Source organism: Esox lucius, chromosome 9 (genome assembly GCF_011004845.1).
Source record: "Esox lucius isolate fEsoLuc1 chromosome 9, fEsoLuc1.pri, whole genome shotgun sequence".
NCBI lineage: Eukaryota > Metazoa > Chordata > Actinopteri > Esociformes > Esocidae > Esox > Esox lucius.
The window spans coordinates 2,839,437-2,852,150 of NC_047577.1; the positions used below are offsets into that span (position 1 = coordinate 2,839,437).

At 44.1% G+C, this 12,714-nt stretch overlaps 2 protein-coding genes across 3 annotated transcripts; both read left to right on the top strand.

The window, feature by feature from the left end:
• Positions 1–83: 83 nt before the first annotated feature.
• eri2 (ERI1 exoribonuclease family member 2) lies at positions 84–6,764 on the top strand. The gene is made up of 9 exons (XM_029122063.2): positions 84–174; positions 490–554; positions 878–958; positions 1,155–1,282; positions 1,636–1,795; positions 2,458–2,558; positions 3,408–3,489; positions 3,809–3,897; positions 4,574–6,764. Exons 1-9 carry the CDS (start codon positions 152–154, stop codon positions 6,452–6,454), a joined length of 2,610 nt encoding a protein of 869 aa, XP_028977896.2. The 5' UTR covers positions 84–151; the 3' UTR covers positions 6,455–6,764.
• A 95-nt stretch (positions 6,765–6,859) lies between these two features.
• Positions 6,860–12,480, top strand: thumpd1 (THUMP domain containing 1). Of its 2 annotated transcripts, none has more exons than XM_029122134.2 (5): positions 6,860–7,421; positions 7,814–7,979; positions 9,655–9,740; positions 10,143–10,305; positions 10,778–12,480. In XM_029122134.2, the coding sequence occupies exons 1-5, from the start codon at positions 7,218–7,220 to the stop codon at positions 11,422–11,424; spliced, it is 1,266 nt and encodes a 421-aa protein (XP_028977967.1). In that variant the 5' UTR covers positions 6,860–7,217; the 3' UTR covers positions 11,425–12,480. The 2 variants fall into 2 exon arrangements, with proteins under 2 accessions (XP_028977967.1, XP_028977966.1); XM_029122133.2 differs by having other exon boundaries at positions 6,862–7,421; positions 7,808–7,979.
• Positions 12,481–12,714: the final 234 nt, after the last annotated feature.

The following is a 12,714-nucleotide window of genomic DNA, read 5'->3' on the forward strand; positions in this document are numbered from 1 at the left end:
ACAGAGCAAAAGAATGCAACGATCATTCGAAACTTTTACCGCGAATCCAAATACTTCTTTGTTATGAATTTGTTATTGATCCTTGGATGGTTTTGGAAAGGATTTGATGAATACTTCTCTTTAAACAAGTTGAGACCGTGCGGAAGAAAACATGTCCACAAAGAAATTGGCGAAGTAAGTAATTTAAGTCGAGCCATCTAATCTGTTGCTAGTAACTTACTTGCTAGCTACTTTCCTGTTAAGTTAAATAAAGCATCTGTTCAAACTGGTTTATTAGCCATACAGCAACGCAATCCACATGTGAATACTACCATGGCATAACAGTGACTCGAAGCGCTGGTTTGAAAATAGCTACAGTAATACTCCATTTGGCTATTCTTCAGTAGTAACCCAGCTTCTAGACCCAATCCCTTAAAGCGAAAAGCGGGACTATATCTGCAGTAAAGGGTGTTAAAACTGATGGAATGACGTGTCCCCTTAACAAAACAGACAACTAGGATTCGTGAGGAAACGGAGCCAGTCATCCGCTGGACAGAAGAAACCACTGACCTCAAGTACGACTTTTAAAAGGCTCTGTGTGTGTCTGTTTTCTGTGTATGTGTCGGTTTTCTGTGTATGTGTCGGTTTTCTGTGTATGTGTCGGTTTTCTGTGTATGTGTCGGTTTTCTGTGTATGTGTCGGTTTTCTGTGTATGTGTCGGTTTTCTGTGTATGGGTCTGTTTTCTGTGTATGGGTCTGTTTTCTGTGTATGTGTCGGTTTTCTGTGTATGGGTCTGTTTTCTGTGTATGGGTCTGTTTTCTGTGTATGGGTCGGTTTTCTGTGTATGTGTCGGTTTTATTGAATCAATAGTATGTAATTTAGCTCTTGACTTTCTAGACCAAATATTCCCATATCTGATTGTCATCGACTTTGAATCCACATGCTGGAGGGAGAGGAACAGCTATGGACAGGAGATCAGTAAGTAACTTATGAGGAAGGAAAACTAAATATGGATATGGCATTATACTCTCCACTGTAACTCTCAACCTCTTTCTCTCTATCCTAATCTCTGCAGTTTGTGTAAACAATGTCATCATTGCCAAAGGAAATAAATAATATCACATGAACAGTAGACTTTAAATACCCCCCCCCCCCCCCTTTTTCCTTTGTCCAGTTGAGTTTCCTGCGGTGCTCCTCAACACCACGACGGGGGAGATGGAGTCCGAGTTCCATACGTACGTTCAGCCCCAGGAGCACCCACTGTTGTCTGAGTTCTGCACTGAGCTCACTGGGATCACACAGGTACCACGCACATCGGCTTCTTGATCCAGGAAGTTCAGTAAAACGTTGTCCGTAAAGAAGCGTTCTCGCACCCAGACTCCCTGTAGGTTTTTGGGGGGGCCCTGTGTGGACGTTTGTTGAAGCACAATGTGTCGGTTAAATGTGTCATCTGGGTAGGAAACAGAGGTGCACTGGGGCCCTCAAATTAAAATTCCAGGTTGCCTGGCAACATTTCTAGGAGGACGCTGTGTGATACCAAAATGGTGGCATTGAGTCATTCTCTTGGTCTCGCATGCGCTATCTCTCTGTGACTGAACTTAACATTAGCAGGTGGAGGCAGGCGTGAAACATTTGCCATGTCTTCTCTTCAACAGAAACAGGTGGAGGCAGGGGTGCCCCTCCACATCTGTCTGTCCCGCTTCTCTCGTTGGCTGCAGACTCTGGAGCTACAGAGGGGCGTGATCTTCCCCAGGGAGCAGAGGAGTCTGGTTGCAGCCGCAAAGCAGCATCCCTGTGCCTTTGTTACCTGGTCTGGTATGTCAGCTTCATAGAGGGCACCTGGTCCAGTATGTCAGCTTCATATAGTAGAGGGCACCTGGTCCAGTATGTCAGCTTCATATAGTAGAGAGCACCTGGTCCAGTATGTCAGCTTCATATAGTAGAGGACACCTGGTCCAGTATGTCAGCTTCATAGAGGGCATCTGGTCCAGTATGTCAGCTTCATAGAGGGCACCTGGTCCAGTATGTCAGCTTCATACAGTAGAGGGCACCTGGTCCAGTATGTCAGCTTCATACAGTAGAGGGCACCTGGTCCAGTATGTCAGCTTCATACAGTAGAGGGCACCTGGTCCAGTATGTCAGCTTCATACAGTAGAGGGCACCTGGTCCAGTATGTCAGCTTCATACAGTAGAGGGCACCTGGTCCAGTATGTCAGCTTCATACAGTAGAGGGCACCTGGTCCAGTATGTCAGCTTCATAGAGGGCACCTGGTCCAGTATGTCAGCTTCATAGAGGGCACCTGGTCCAGTATGTCAGCTTCATAGAGGGCACCTGGTCCAGTATGTTGTTTTAATAGCGGTCACCTGCTCAGGTATGGCAGCTTAATAAAGGTTTTCTTTTGTTTTACATTGGGAACTAGTGGTATGTGTGCTAAATGATTGGTTAATTAACTTTGATGTATGTTCTATTGGTTTAGACTGGGACCTGGGGGTGTGTCTACTTTATGAATGTAAGAGGAAGCAGCTCCACAAACCAGATGTCCTCAACAGCTGGATAGACCTCAGAGCTACTTACAGGGTGTGTAGCATTTCTGTTCGTCCTCATTAAAATAATAATTTGCAGAAAATGTTAATTTATACTGTGATTAGCATTTTGTTTATTTTATGTGAGTAATCATAAATTAACCAAAATAAGTGAGTTACTATACTTTCAAATGTCTGTTGTATGTTTGAAAATACAAGATACTTATATTATCAATAAATACAATGTTTTGTGAAATTGTTTTTTGTTTTTAAATATAGAGATGGATACAGTTTGTATTTAAGGGTATTTTGTCATTTGTTGCTGTAATTACAATAATTGTCTTGTAAATCAAAATACCTAACTTGTAGTGTTTTGTCAGGCTGTTTTTTTTTATTATTATTGGAAAGGACAGTGTAGTGGGGCAGATGCTACCCATGATGCATTAGGATACGTGCACTGGAGGTGGACCTATCCTTCACATTCCCCTTAATAGCAATTTACCTTCACATTCCCTTTAATAGCAATTTACCTTCACATTCCCTTTAATAGCAATTCACCTTCACATTCCCTTTAATAGCCTATCACACTTCTTACACCCTGCACTGGTACCAGAGGTCCAATGGCAGTAAGATGTAATAAGAGCGTTTGCTAAATTAACTAAATTCTAAATATTAAAACATCTCAAAGCATGTGAAGTATTACTCTTGAGTTCCGCCAAGAAACCTGGTCACTTAAAAAAGAAAACATTGGGCTTTCAGGTAATTTGTGGTGTCACAATGGCCTGTTGGTCTTTTAACACTTCTGTCAAAAGAGTGACGGTCTTTCGACTAAAACATTACAGACCTAGGAATTAAGTTATTTACCTTGTGTGTGTAAACCTGTTCAACCTCCTGTATGTCTCAGCTGTTCTACAACAGAAAACCCAAGGGCCTGAACGGAGCCCTACAGGATCTAGGAATTAAGTTTTCTGGACGGGAACATTCCGGTAGATACCCACACACACTGGTTTTACAATCTTTGTGAGGACCAGCCATTAACTACCATTTAACAACAAATATATACTTTCCCTAAAACTAACCATCAACACTAAACCTAATTCCAATCCTAATCTAAAATATCTTCATTTTCAAGGATGTTGACTGTTCTACTAAAACAAGTACACACATTTTATATAATTGCAAGTGAAAGATCAAAATTACACAGAAGACACCTTCACAAAGGCTTTGAATAAATGTCCAGGATTCACTATAATTATCTGGGGCATTGTTTCTCTTTGTTGTCGCTAAATGTTTTCTTAATTTCAGGTCTGGATGACGCCCGCAACACAGCCCACCTGGCGTGGAGGATGATGAAGGATGGGTGTGTGATGAAGATCACTCGCAGTTTAGAGAGGGTGAGTGGCTTCCTAATGACCACCCGCTGCTGCTACTCAACTGATGACCCACCGGTGCTAACAAGTTCTGGTCTCAGGTTCCACTCCCCTAAAAAAGCAGACCCGGGTGACCCTCATTGAACCCACTGCTTCTCCGCCAAAGACTCCCACGGGTGACTGCCTCTTTTCGCACCGGGCTGTCATCAGTGCAAACCATTCCAAAGACTCCCACGGGTGACTGCCTCTTTTCGCACCGGGCTGTCATCAGTGCAAACCATTCCAAAGACTCCCACGGGTGACTGCCTCTTTTCGCACCGGGCTGTCATCAGTGCAAACCATTCCAAAGACTCCCACGGGTGACTGCCTCTTTTCGCACCGGGCTGTCATCAGTGCAAACCATTCCAAAGACTCCCAAGGGTGACAGCCTCTTTTCGCACCGGGCTGTCATCAGTGCAAACCATTCCAAAGACTCCCACAGGTGACTGCCTCTTTTCGCACTGGGCTGTCATCAGTGCAAACCATTCCAAAGCCTCCCACACTCCCTAAATGCAGTGCAATGGAATGGTTTTAGCAAGGTACACTGATTAGGATGTTTGTCCTGCTTCCAGGCTACAGGCGAAAGATCGGAAATCCTTTGACACTATCTTCTCTGTCAACCAGACTGTGTTTTTAAAATGTAATTTTATTTTTCTCACAGGCGCCGTTGAAAACCAAACCCCTTTTCGGAAATGGGAACAATCGTCCAGGCAACAAAGGTGATAACAACATTAACAGCACAGCAAATGACCTCACCATGATCAAAAACACAGAAGAGACACCAAAGACAAATTGCCAGCATCTTGGAAACCCACTCAACAACATGCCAGCTGGCAACACTAAACCCCAACCCGAGCATTCAGAAAACAAGATGGCTGCTGGCCGAGCAGACAAACCCAAACAACCTCTTCAGTGTCAGAGCATCGTCTCTCCAAAGACTCTCCTGAACGGTTTAACAACCCGGCCATGTGGTGGCAGTAGTAGCAGGACAGCCAGAATAGGAACTATAACATATAACGTCTCCTCTCCCGTGACTCTTAATTCAACCTCTTCCCGCCACCTTAAACGCAGTAGCCTCCTTCTGGTGTCCACCACTGTGAACATCCCTCGTCCACCCCAGCCTGATTTAAACCTTGACCCGGAAGGAGGAAGTGTAGCGGAGGAAGTGCTCGTCTTGGTGGATTCAGAGCCGTGTGGTTCGTATGATGACGTGCTACTGGAGGACTGTCGTGTTGTGGCTGGTGAGGATCTGCACACGGAGGAGGAGATGTTTGAGGCGGATGAGGCACCTGTTGTTGTGCACACAGGGAATGATGTGTGTGTTGAGACTCATCCTTCTGTGTTTCCAAATCCAGGACAATCAGAACCTGTTACGGGTCCTCACAACAGTGGGCCCAGTTCCAACACGACCTACGGCAGGCCGAGTTCCAACACTAACGACACATTGTGCCAGCCTCTGACCAGCCTGAACCACAGACTCAAAACTAGAACCTCATCCAGTGCCTCTGTGTCCATGACAATGAAAACATACGCCTCAGCAGCAAATAGTTCCTCTTATGCCAAGCCCAGACCTGTTAGTCACTCAGATACGCAGTCAGAACCAAAAAGAGAGTTGCCAAAACCCAAGGATGACTCAAGAACATCCTGCAGAATTTCAAAAGCTGAAATAGCGCGGACATACAATTCCCCCATATTAAAAACCTCCACATCCCATAATTCAGACAGTTCTTCCTTTGCCAGACCCAGGCCTGTTCATCAACGCTCCCTCCTTTCGGAAAATATGAGACGCCACAGAGAAACGCCTAACGATTCCTTTAAAATCTACAGTGACCAGACAGACTCATCCGATGCCATCCGAACACCCAAGGCTGGCAGCAAAACCTCGACAGTGTCCATTTCCTCCTCCAGCAAACCCGTGCCGGTCAAGAACATCAACCACCAAGCAGAGTGCTCAAGACCCCTCCCATCCAAAACCACTGCTTACGCCCCGACGGCAAAGTCCTCCCACTCCCTGCCCAGTCCTTCTTTCACCAGGCCGAGACCTCTTTCCACTGGCCGTGACTCTAACCAATCAGCCAGTTGGTTGAGAACGCACACTGTGGCCCAGAACAACGCTCCATTGAAGACGTCCGTCGCCAGAACCGTCGCTAACGCGTCGTCAAGGCCAAGGAAGTGTGCGTCGAACGCTGCTGGTCTCGGCTCCTCTGTGGGCGGGTCTTCCCTCTGCTCCTCGTCGGCGACCCGTTCATCGTACCCACCGGCCGTCAACGCCAGGATCACAGCCCCACTGTGTGGCTGCGGGCGTCGGGCGAAGCGGCAAACGGTGTGCAACGGCGGTCCAAACCACGGCCGAACGTTCTACGGCTGTGCGGTGCGTAAACCTGGCCCCGGTGGGAACCGGAAGAGCTGTGAGTTCTTCAAGTGGGAGTCAGCTCTCCTCCGGGCCAATTCACAGGCTCGCACTGCGGCATCCTCTGTCTCTCTTTGTTTTGGTCGCAACATCAGCGTTGTTCACCCACCAACGTCTAGGAAGAGTTACTAGATCTGTGGGTGGTTTTTTGTTGCCATTGGGCTCATGATTTGTTCTGTTCATGCTGGTTTGGAACAAATGTCTATACCCTGTGGTTCTGAGGACACTTAATGAGTGGCATTGACCTCTAATGGGTAATTGGATTAATTTAAGTGACAATGCTTCATGAAAATATGACGTATTTATCTACATTGTTTGCCACAGCTTTTCTAGGCCTTGATTTTTATGCATTTACAGTGTAGCTGTTTTAATTTATTAATACCTATTATGTGAGATTGAATATCATTCAATGTAAAATATTTGTCAGCAAGGTTTTTAATAAAATATGTATTACATTTTTTTTTTTTACATGGGTTCAATTTCAGTCACGCATACAATTCACAACGAATATCCCATATTCTGCAGTAACGAACTTCACATAGTAAATTGTCCCTCATAGCGACCGGTAGTAGTGCGGTGTACACATTTTGTAAGCAGCTGTGGTTTGAATGAACCAGGAGTAACTTTGGTCTGAGCGTGGCTGTAGTTAAAAGTGGACTGGCCTTTCTGTATCAAGTTAATCAAAGCGATTTTATTAAACCCTAAGTGTATGACCATGTACAGAGGTTTTGTTGCTTGTTAGCTAGCAATCCCATGCATGCGTCGTTAGTCTTTCTAGTCGTAGTTGTGTAGTAGCTAGCTAACTCTGCTATCCTTGCTAGTGCTAAAAGAAATCTAGCTAACGTTATCCAGGTTCAGGTTGTCTAACCGTTATTATTAGCCTATATTATCAGATATGTCTCAAGCACAAGACTCGAGGAAGCGCAGTAAGAAGCGTTATGGCGGTGGACAGCGGAGTAAGAAATACAGGGGCTCCCGGGAGCTTGAAGTTGGAATGCAGGGCATTTTAATCACCTGTAACATGAACGAGAGGAAATGTACTGCGGAAGCATTTAACCTGCTGAACGAATATGCTGACCAACTCTACGGACCTGAGAATGTAAGCAGCGTATTTTGGCTAGCTTAACCATGTACGATTGAAAAAGGCTATAATCCTTTCTTCCCGCTTTGAACTAATAACTTGTTTCACTGTCGATGTACAGGCGGAAAGCCAAGCGATGGGACGTGGTAGGCACCTGTCCTATCACGTAATTAAAACCAGGGAGTTGCTAGCGCCTTAATGCTATTGGCCGAAGGTTGTGCTAGGCTTTAATCGCTCCAGGGCCGCTAAATTGTAACTCAGCCCATTACTTTGAGCCTTTATGGTGTTTGGGAGGTGTTAAGTTGTGAGCATAAAGACAGATATCTGTAAGTTAATGGAGGATGAAGTACAAGTTTGCCTGTTGTTAATGTTAAACCCAGCGTTGTGTTGACTAACTTGTTAAGTTCAAGGAGCCAGAGGAGAGCGGCAGCGAGGAAGATGAGGATGAAGACGTGGAGGCGGCACTGAAGAAGGAGGTGAAGCAGCTCAAGGCGTCGTCAGGGAAACGGGAGCGTCGCTTTCTGGCCTTGGACAGCGGCGCAAACAACGTCATCTTCATCAAGACGAAGAACCTCGGTGAGCATGTGGCTCGTTACTAATCTAACACTTTTTAAATGGTAATTTTGTCCAAGGTCAGTCCATAGTCAGTAATCTAAAGCTTTTTTAAATGGTAGTTTAGTCAAAGGTCATTGCTTAACACTTGTTTTATGGTCATCTCTACACAATAATCTATAACAGTGAAAGGTTTCTGGGAAGACTCTCACATCACGTGCTGATTGTCTCTCACAAGACACGCTGGTCTTGTCACAGTTATCGAAGTGAACAACTTTAGTAGAGAATATACTGTATGAAATATATGGGTCCTCCCACCTACTACACAACAAAGCCTTTCTTACGAGTAAAGTTCATGGGCAGCCATGGCTCATTGATGCACATGGGGAACAAAGGCTGGCCCTTGTGGTCCGATCCAACTGGACCACGGAGCAATGGAAGAAGGTGGCCTGGTCTGATGAATCACGTTTTCTTTTACATCACGTGGATGGCTGGGTGCCTGTGCATCGTTTCCATGGAGAACACATGGCACCAGGATGCACCATGGGATGGAAGCAAGCCGGTGGAGGCAGTTTGATGCTGTGGGCAATGTTCTGCTGGGAAACCTTGGGTCCTGCCATTCATGTGAATGGGGGACCCAAAAGGACCCACAGTATTAGGCAGGTGGTCATAATGTTATGGTTGATTGGTGTATCTCTAATGTGACCATGACCTGATAGAAGTACTGCAACAAACTGACCGTGTGTGTGTGTGTGTGTGTGTGTGTGTGTGTGTGTGTGTGTGTGTGTGTGTGTGTGTATTAGGTCTAACTATACTCCAAATGAGTATAGTAAAACCAAAAAAGCGTAGACTCATTAGGCAAAGGTCCATTTCCGGCTCAGGGTTTAGGTTTAGGATCAAACTAACAAATCATTTTAGGGTTAGAATTGGGGTTTCTTTAAGGTCCAGGTGTTTAGGGTTAAGTTTAGGGTTAAGGTTAGGCATTACATCTAGGTACATTTTAGGCATACATTTTACTTTGTTAGGGTTAAGATTAGGGCAAGGGAGCATGCTATTTCTATTTTCTGGTCCCCATGAGGATAGCCATACAAACGTGTAGTAAGGTGTAGTTTCCACTTTCTATCTGCACTCAGCAGGATTTTCAACAAGCATTTTCATCTATTCTCTACCCCTGGGTCATTTTGAGGCCCTTGAAACTGTTAAATTTGTTTGCCTTTCATTTTGTGTTCATAAACACAATATCGAGGATATCATCAAGTTTCATGCAGAAAGTAACCTAAATGGTATTTCAGACAAATCAAAGTCTTAAAATGAGTCAATTTGATCCTAACATAACTTAAGGGTTAATAGTTACTAATTTAAAGCATTTTTAAATATTAAATTAGTGTAAGGTCAGTCCTTAACAGTCACTTAAGTATTTTTTAAATGATTCTTTAGACTGACGTCAGTCGTTAGAAGTCTCCAATCAAATGCCTTTTTAAATGGTAATTTAGTCTAAAATCAGTCGTTAGTTACTAATCTAATTAATTGGCTGAAATGCATCCATGGTCAATCCTTAATGGTCAATTATGCTGTTTGTTATACATATTTTAATGCCAGCTATCAACATGGATGGTGATATCTGTTAAGAAGACCACAGTAGTCAGTCAACTAATGCATTCTTTACTAACCTTTCTCCATTGTTGCCCCCCACCCCCAGACCCTGATAAACTGGTGCACCACATCCTGTCAGACCTCCACCTCACCAAGAAGAAGAAGTCACGTGTCATCCTCAGAATGTTGCCGGTGAGTCTTTGGAATGATGTGGTCCAAATGGTGCCCTATCCCCCTTCACACTGCATATGGAAAGAAGTGCACTACATATAGAAAGAAGTGCACTACATTTGGCAAAGAGTGCTTTTATTCAGGACAGAGGCCTGATGGTTCCGTTGGGAAATCCCCAAGATTTTTTAGGAAGTTTACCTGCACTACAAGAGTTATGTCTGATACGTGTTGTGTAGAACTAAAATGGATGGAAATAGAATCTGAAGATTAGAATGGAAGGGAATCTGAAGATTAGAATAGAACTATTTTAAGAGTGCTGTTCTAGAATCTGTTTACCAGATCTGCACTCTTATTCTGAAGAGTATCTTAAATATAGACTCTGGACTTCACGTCTGATTCAAGTGGTTTTGTCTCATGTTCTAGGTGAGTGGAACGTGCAAGGCGTTCCAGGAGGACATGGATAAGTACCTGAGTGTGTTCTTGGAGCCGTGGTTTAAAGTCCCCAATCATGGAACCTACCAGATTGCCTTCAAAGCTCGCAACAGCTCGCACAACAAGAGGGAGGACATCATAAAGACCTTGGCAGGTACATGGAGGCAGTAGGGACCCAATAGATGGGCCCACAAACTCAGCTGGCAAACTATTTCTTATTTTGTTAATACTCGTTTTTCATGATTGATTTATTTTAGTCATCGGACTCGCCGGCCACCATTCATTCTACTTAAAGACTAATGTTTCCCTGGCAACGGATCTGACCTGCAAATGTCTTAAGTCAACGCATATCATAAATGGACACAACTTTGCAGAACCAAACAATAATGTACACAACCAGACTGTTTAAATGTTGAAATCCTATAAATACTTTTATATTGTGGCTGGAACTGTGCTAATCGCTCAGGCCTAAATTGTTTAAAGGCTGCGCTGTCAGTCTATGCATGCAGGTTTCTTTTGCTTGTTCTTATGAATTGATGAACTGTTTAAAAAAATGATTAGCTTTTTCTTACACCTGATAAAACATACTTGATACAGAATGCACATCTCTCCTCCTCCCCCTGCAGGCCTGGTAGGGAAGATGAATCCTAAGAACAAGGTGGACCTGACCACACCCGAGCTCACCATCATCGTCGAGGTCATCAAGAGCGTGTGCTGTGTCAGTGTTGTTAGGGACTACATGCTTTACAGGAAGTACAACCTGCAGGAGGTTGTCAAGGAAGAGGGCCTTAAGGATGGGAAACAGGAAGAGGTGGCCAAAGAGGTGGGTCTTAAGGATGGGAAACAGGAAGAGGTTGCCAAAGAGGTGGGTCTTAAGGATGGGAAACAGGAAGAGGTTGCCAAAGAGGTGGGTCTTAAGGATGGGAAACAGGAAGAGGTTGCCAAAGAGGTGGGTCTTAAGGATGGGAAACAGGAAGAAGTTGCCAAGCAGGAAGGACTTACAGATGGGGAACTGGAAGAGATCATCAAGAAGGACAGCCTTATGGATGGGAAACAGGAAGAGGTTGCCAAGCAGGAAGGACTTACAGATGGAAAACAGGAAGTGATCATCAAGAAGGACAGCCTTATGGATGGGAGACGGGAAGAGGTTGCCAAGAAGGACAGTCTCACGGATGGGCTACAGGAAGTGGTCCCCACAGCCCTGGAAGATAAGGATATAAAACAAGAAGAAAGAAAGGATGCTCTTAAAACAGATGGGGAGGGAGATGCATAGAAAAGGGGAGAGAAAGGGGCTGTACCAGAAGAACAGGAGGAGACGAGAAGAAAAAGGAGGGAAAGGGGACTGGTAATAAACTGGCAACGCAGTGCAGATTGTGCTGTCAGTGTGTTTAAAGTAGAGCAGGGCATTTTCATATACATGTTTCCTATGTAGTGCACAACCTTTTGACATGAGTCCTTTTAAAATGAGTGTACTACCAAGGGAATAGTGGGCAGTTGGGTACGTACACAGAGTGGGGGGGTGTAATTCTTTGGAGGGTTGGGCTGAATTCCGTTTAAATGCCAGTCACTTTAGAAAGTACAAGCAAATTCCAGTTCTCTTCTATGCTTTTTAATGAGAGAAATGTTGAATCTGTATTTTTGTTGTTTGTTATTGGTAAGGGATTTGACCTAAAACCAGAGTGACGCATTCTTTGTCCTCCATTTTGTGTCGACTCCAGTGTGTCCTCGACATCACACTCATACAGACCTTGTTAATAGCTGATGGTCAAATTTAAAGTAATTTGTTTTAAGTAAAGCTTTACAAAGATTGAATGCATTTTTCTCTTTTAAACCCATAAGTTTTTTTTTTTTTCTTCACATGGCCTCTTTTCATATTCAGTGATGAGATCTGAGTAGTAGCCTTCTGATATAGCGCTGGTTATGACATTTTGCTATCCCTGCGTATCTCCTTGAAAAGGCTTCCTTGTGTATCAAACGTCTCCGGACAGGAGGGGTGAACAACAGTCAGATCACCCCAGATCCACAGTCAGTCACATCTGTCGTGGGTTAGGTGTCATTTTTCGTTGGATGTCGTCCTGTCTGGTGTGGGATTGGGTGAAGTATATTGTGTGTTCGCTCCTACCGACATACCGTTATGGCCTCCTAATCTTTCTCAGCCTCCAGTTGTCTTTTTTACAATTTTCCCATAACTGTTTAACAAGTCTTTGCTGTGAACGAACATTTTTCCCTTAAAAGTCCCCGGAATTATCAAGGTTCAAGGGTGTCTGTTACTTTCCTGATTTTCAATCATTTTATTAAATGTTGAAATAAAAACTGGTGTGTAACTGCCGCAATGTTTGACTTCAATGTGTTATTTACAGAGGTGGAAAAAGTACAAAGTAAAAGTACTGGCTGTGTTCACCAGTTTTGGGAAGTTCCTATGTTAGAGCAAAATGACCAGAGAAACACAGTTCATAACTAATCAGGGACATTTACACTCTTCCTTTTTATTTAATTTATCACTGTTTAGTTTTGAACTCCCTTTACCTGGTTACTTAGATTGTAACTAGATACTTCCCTGAAG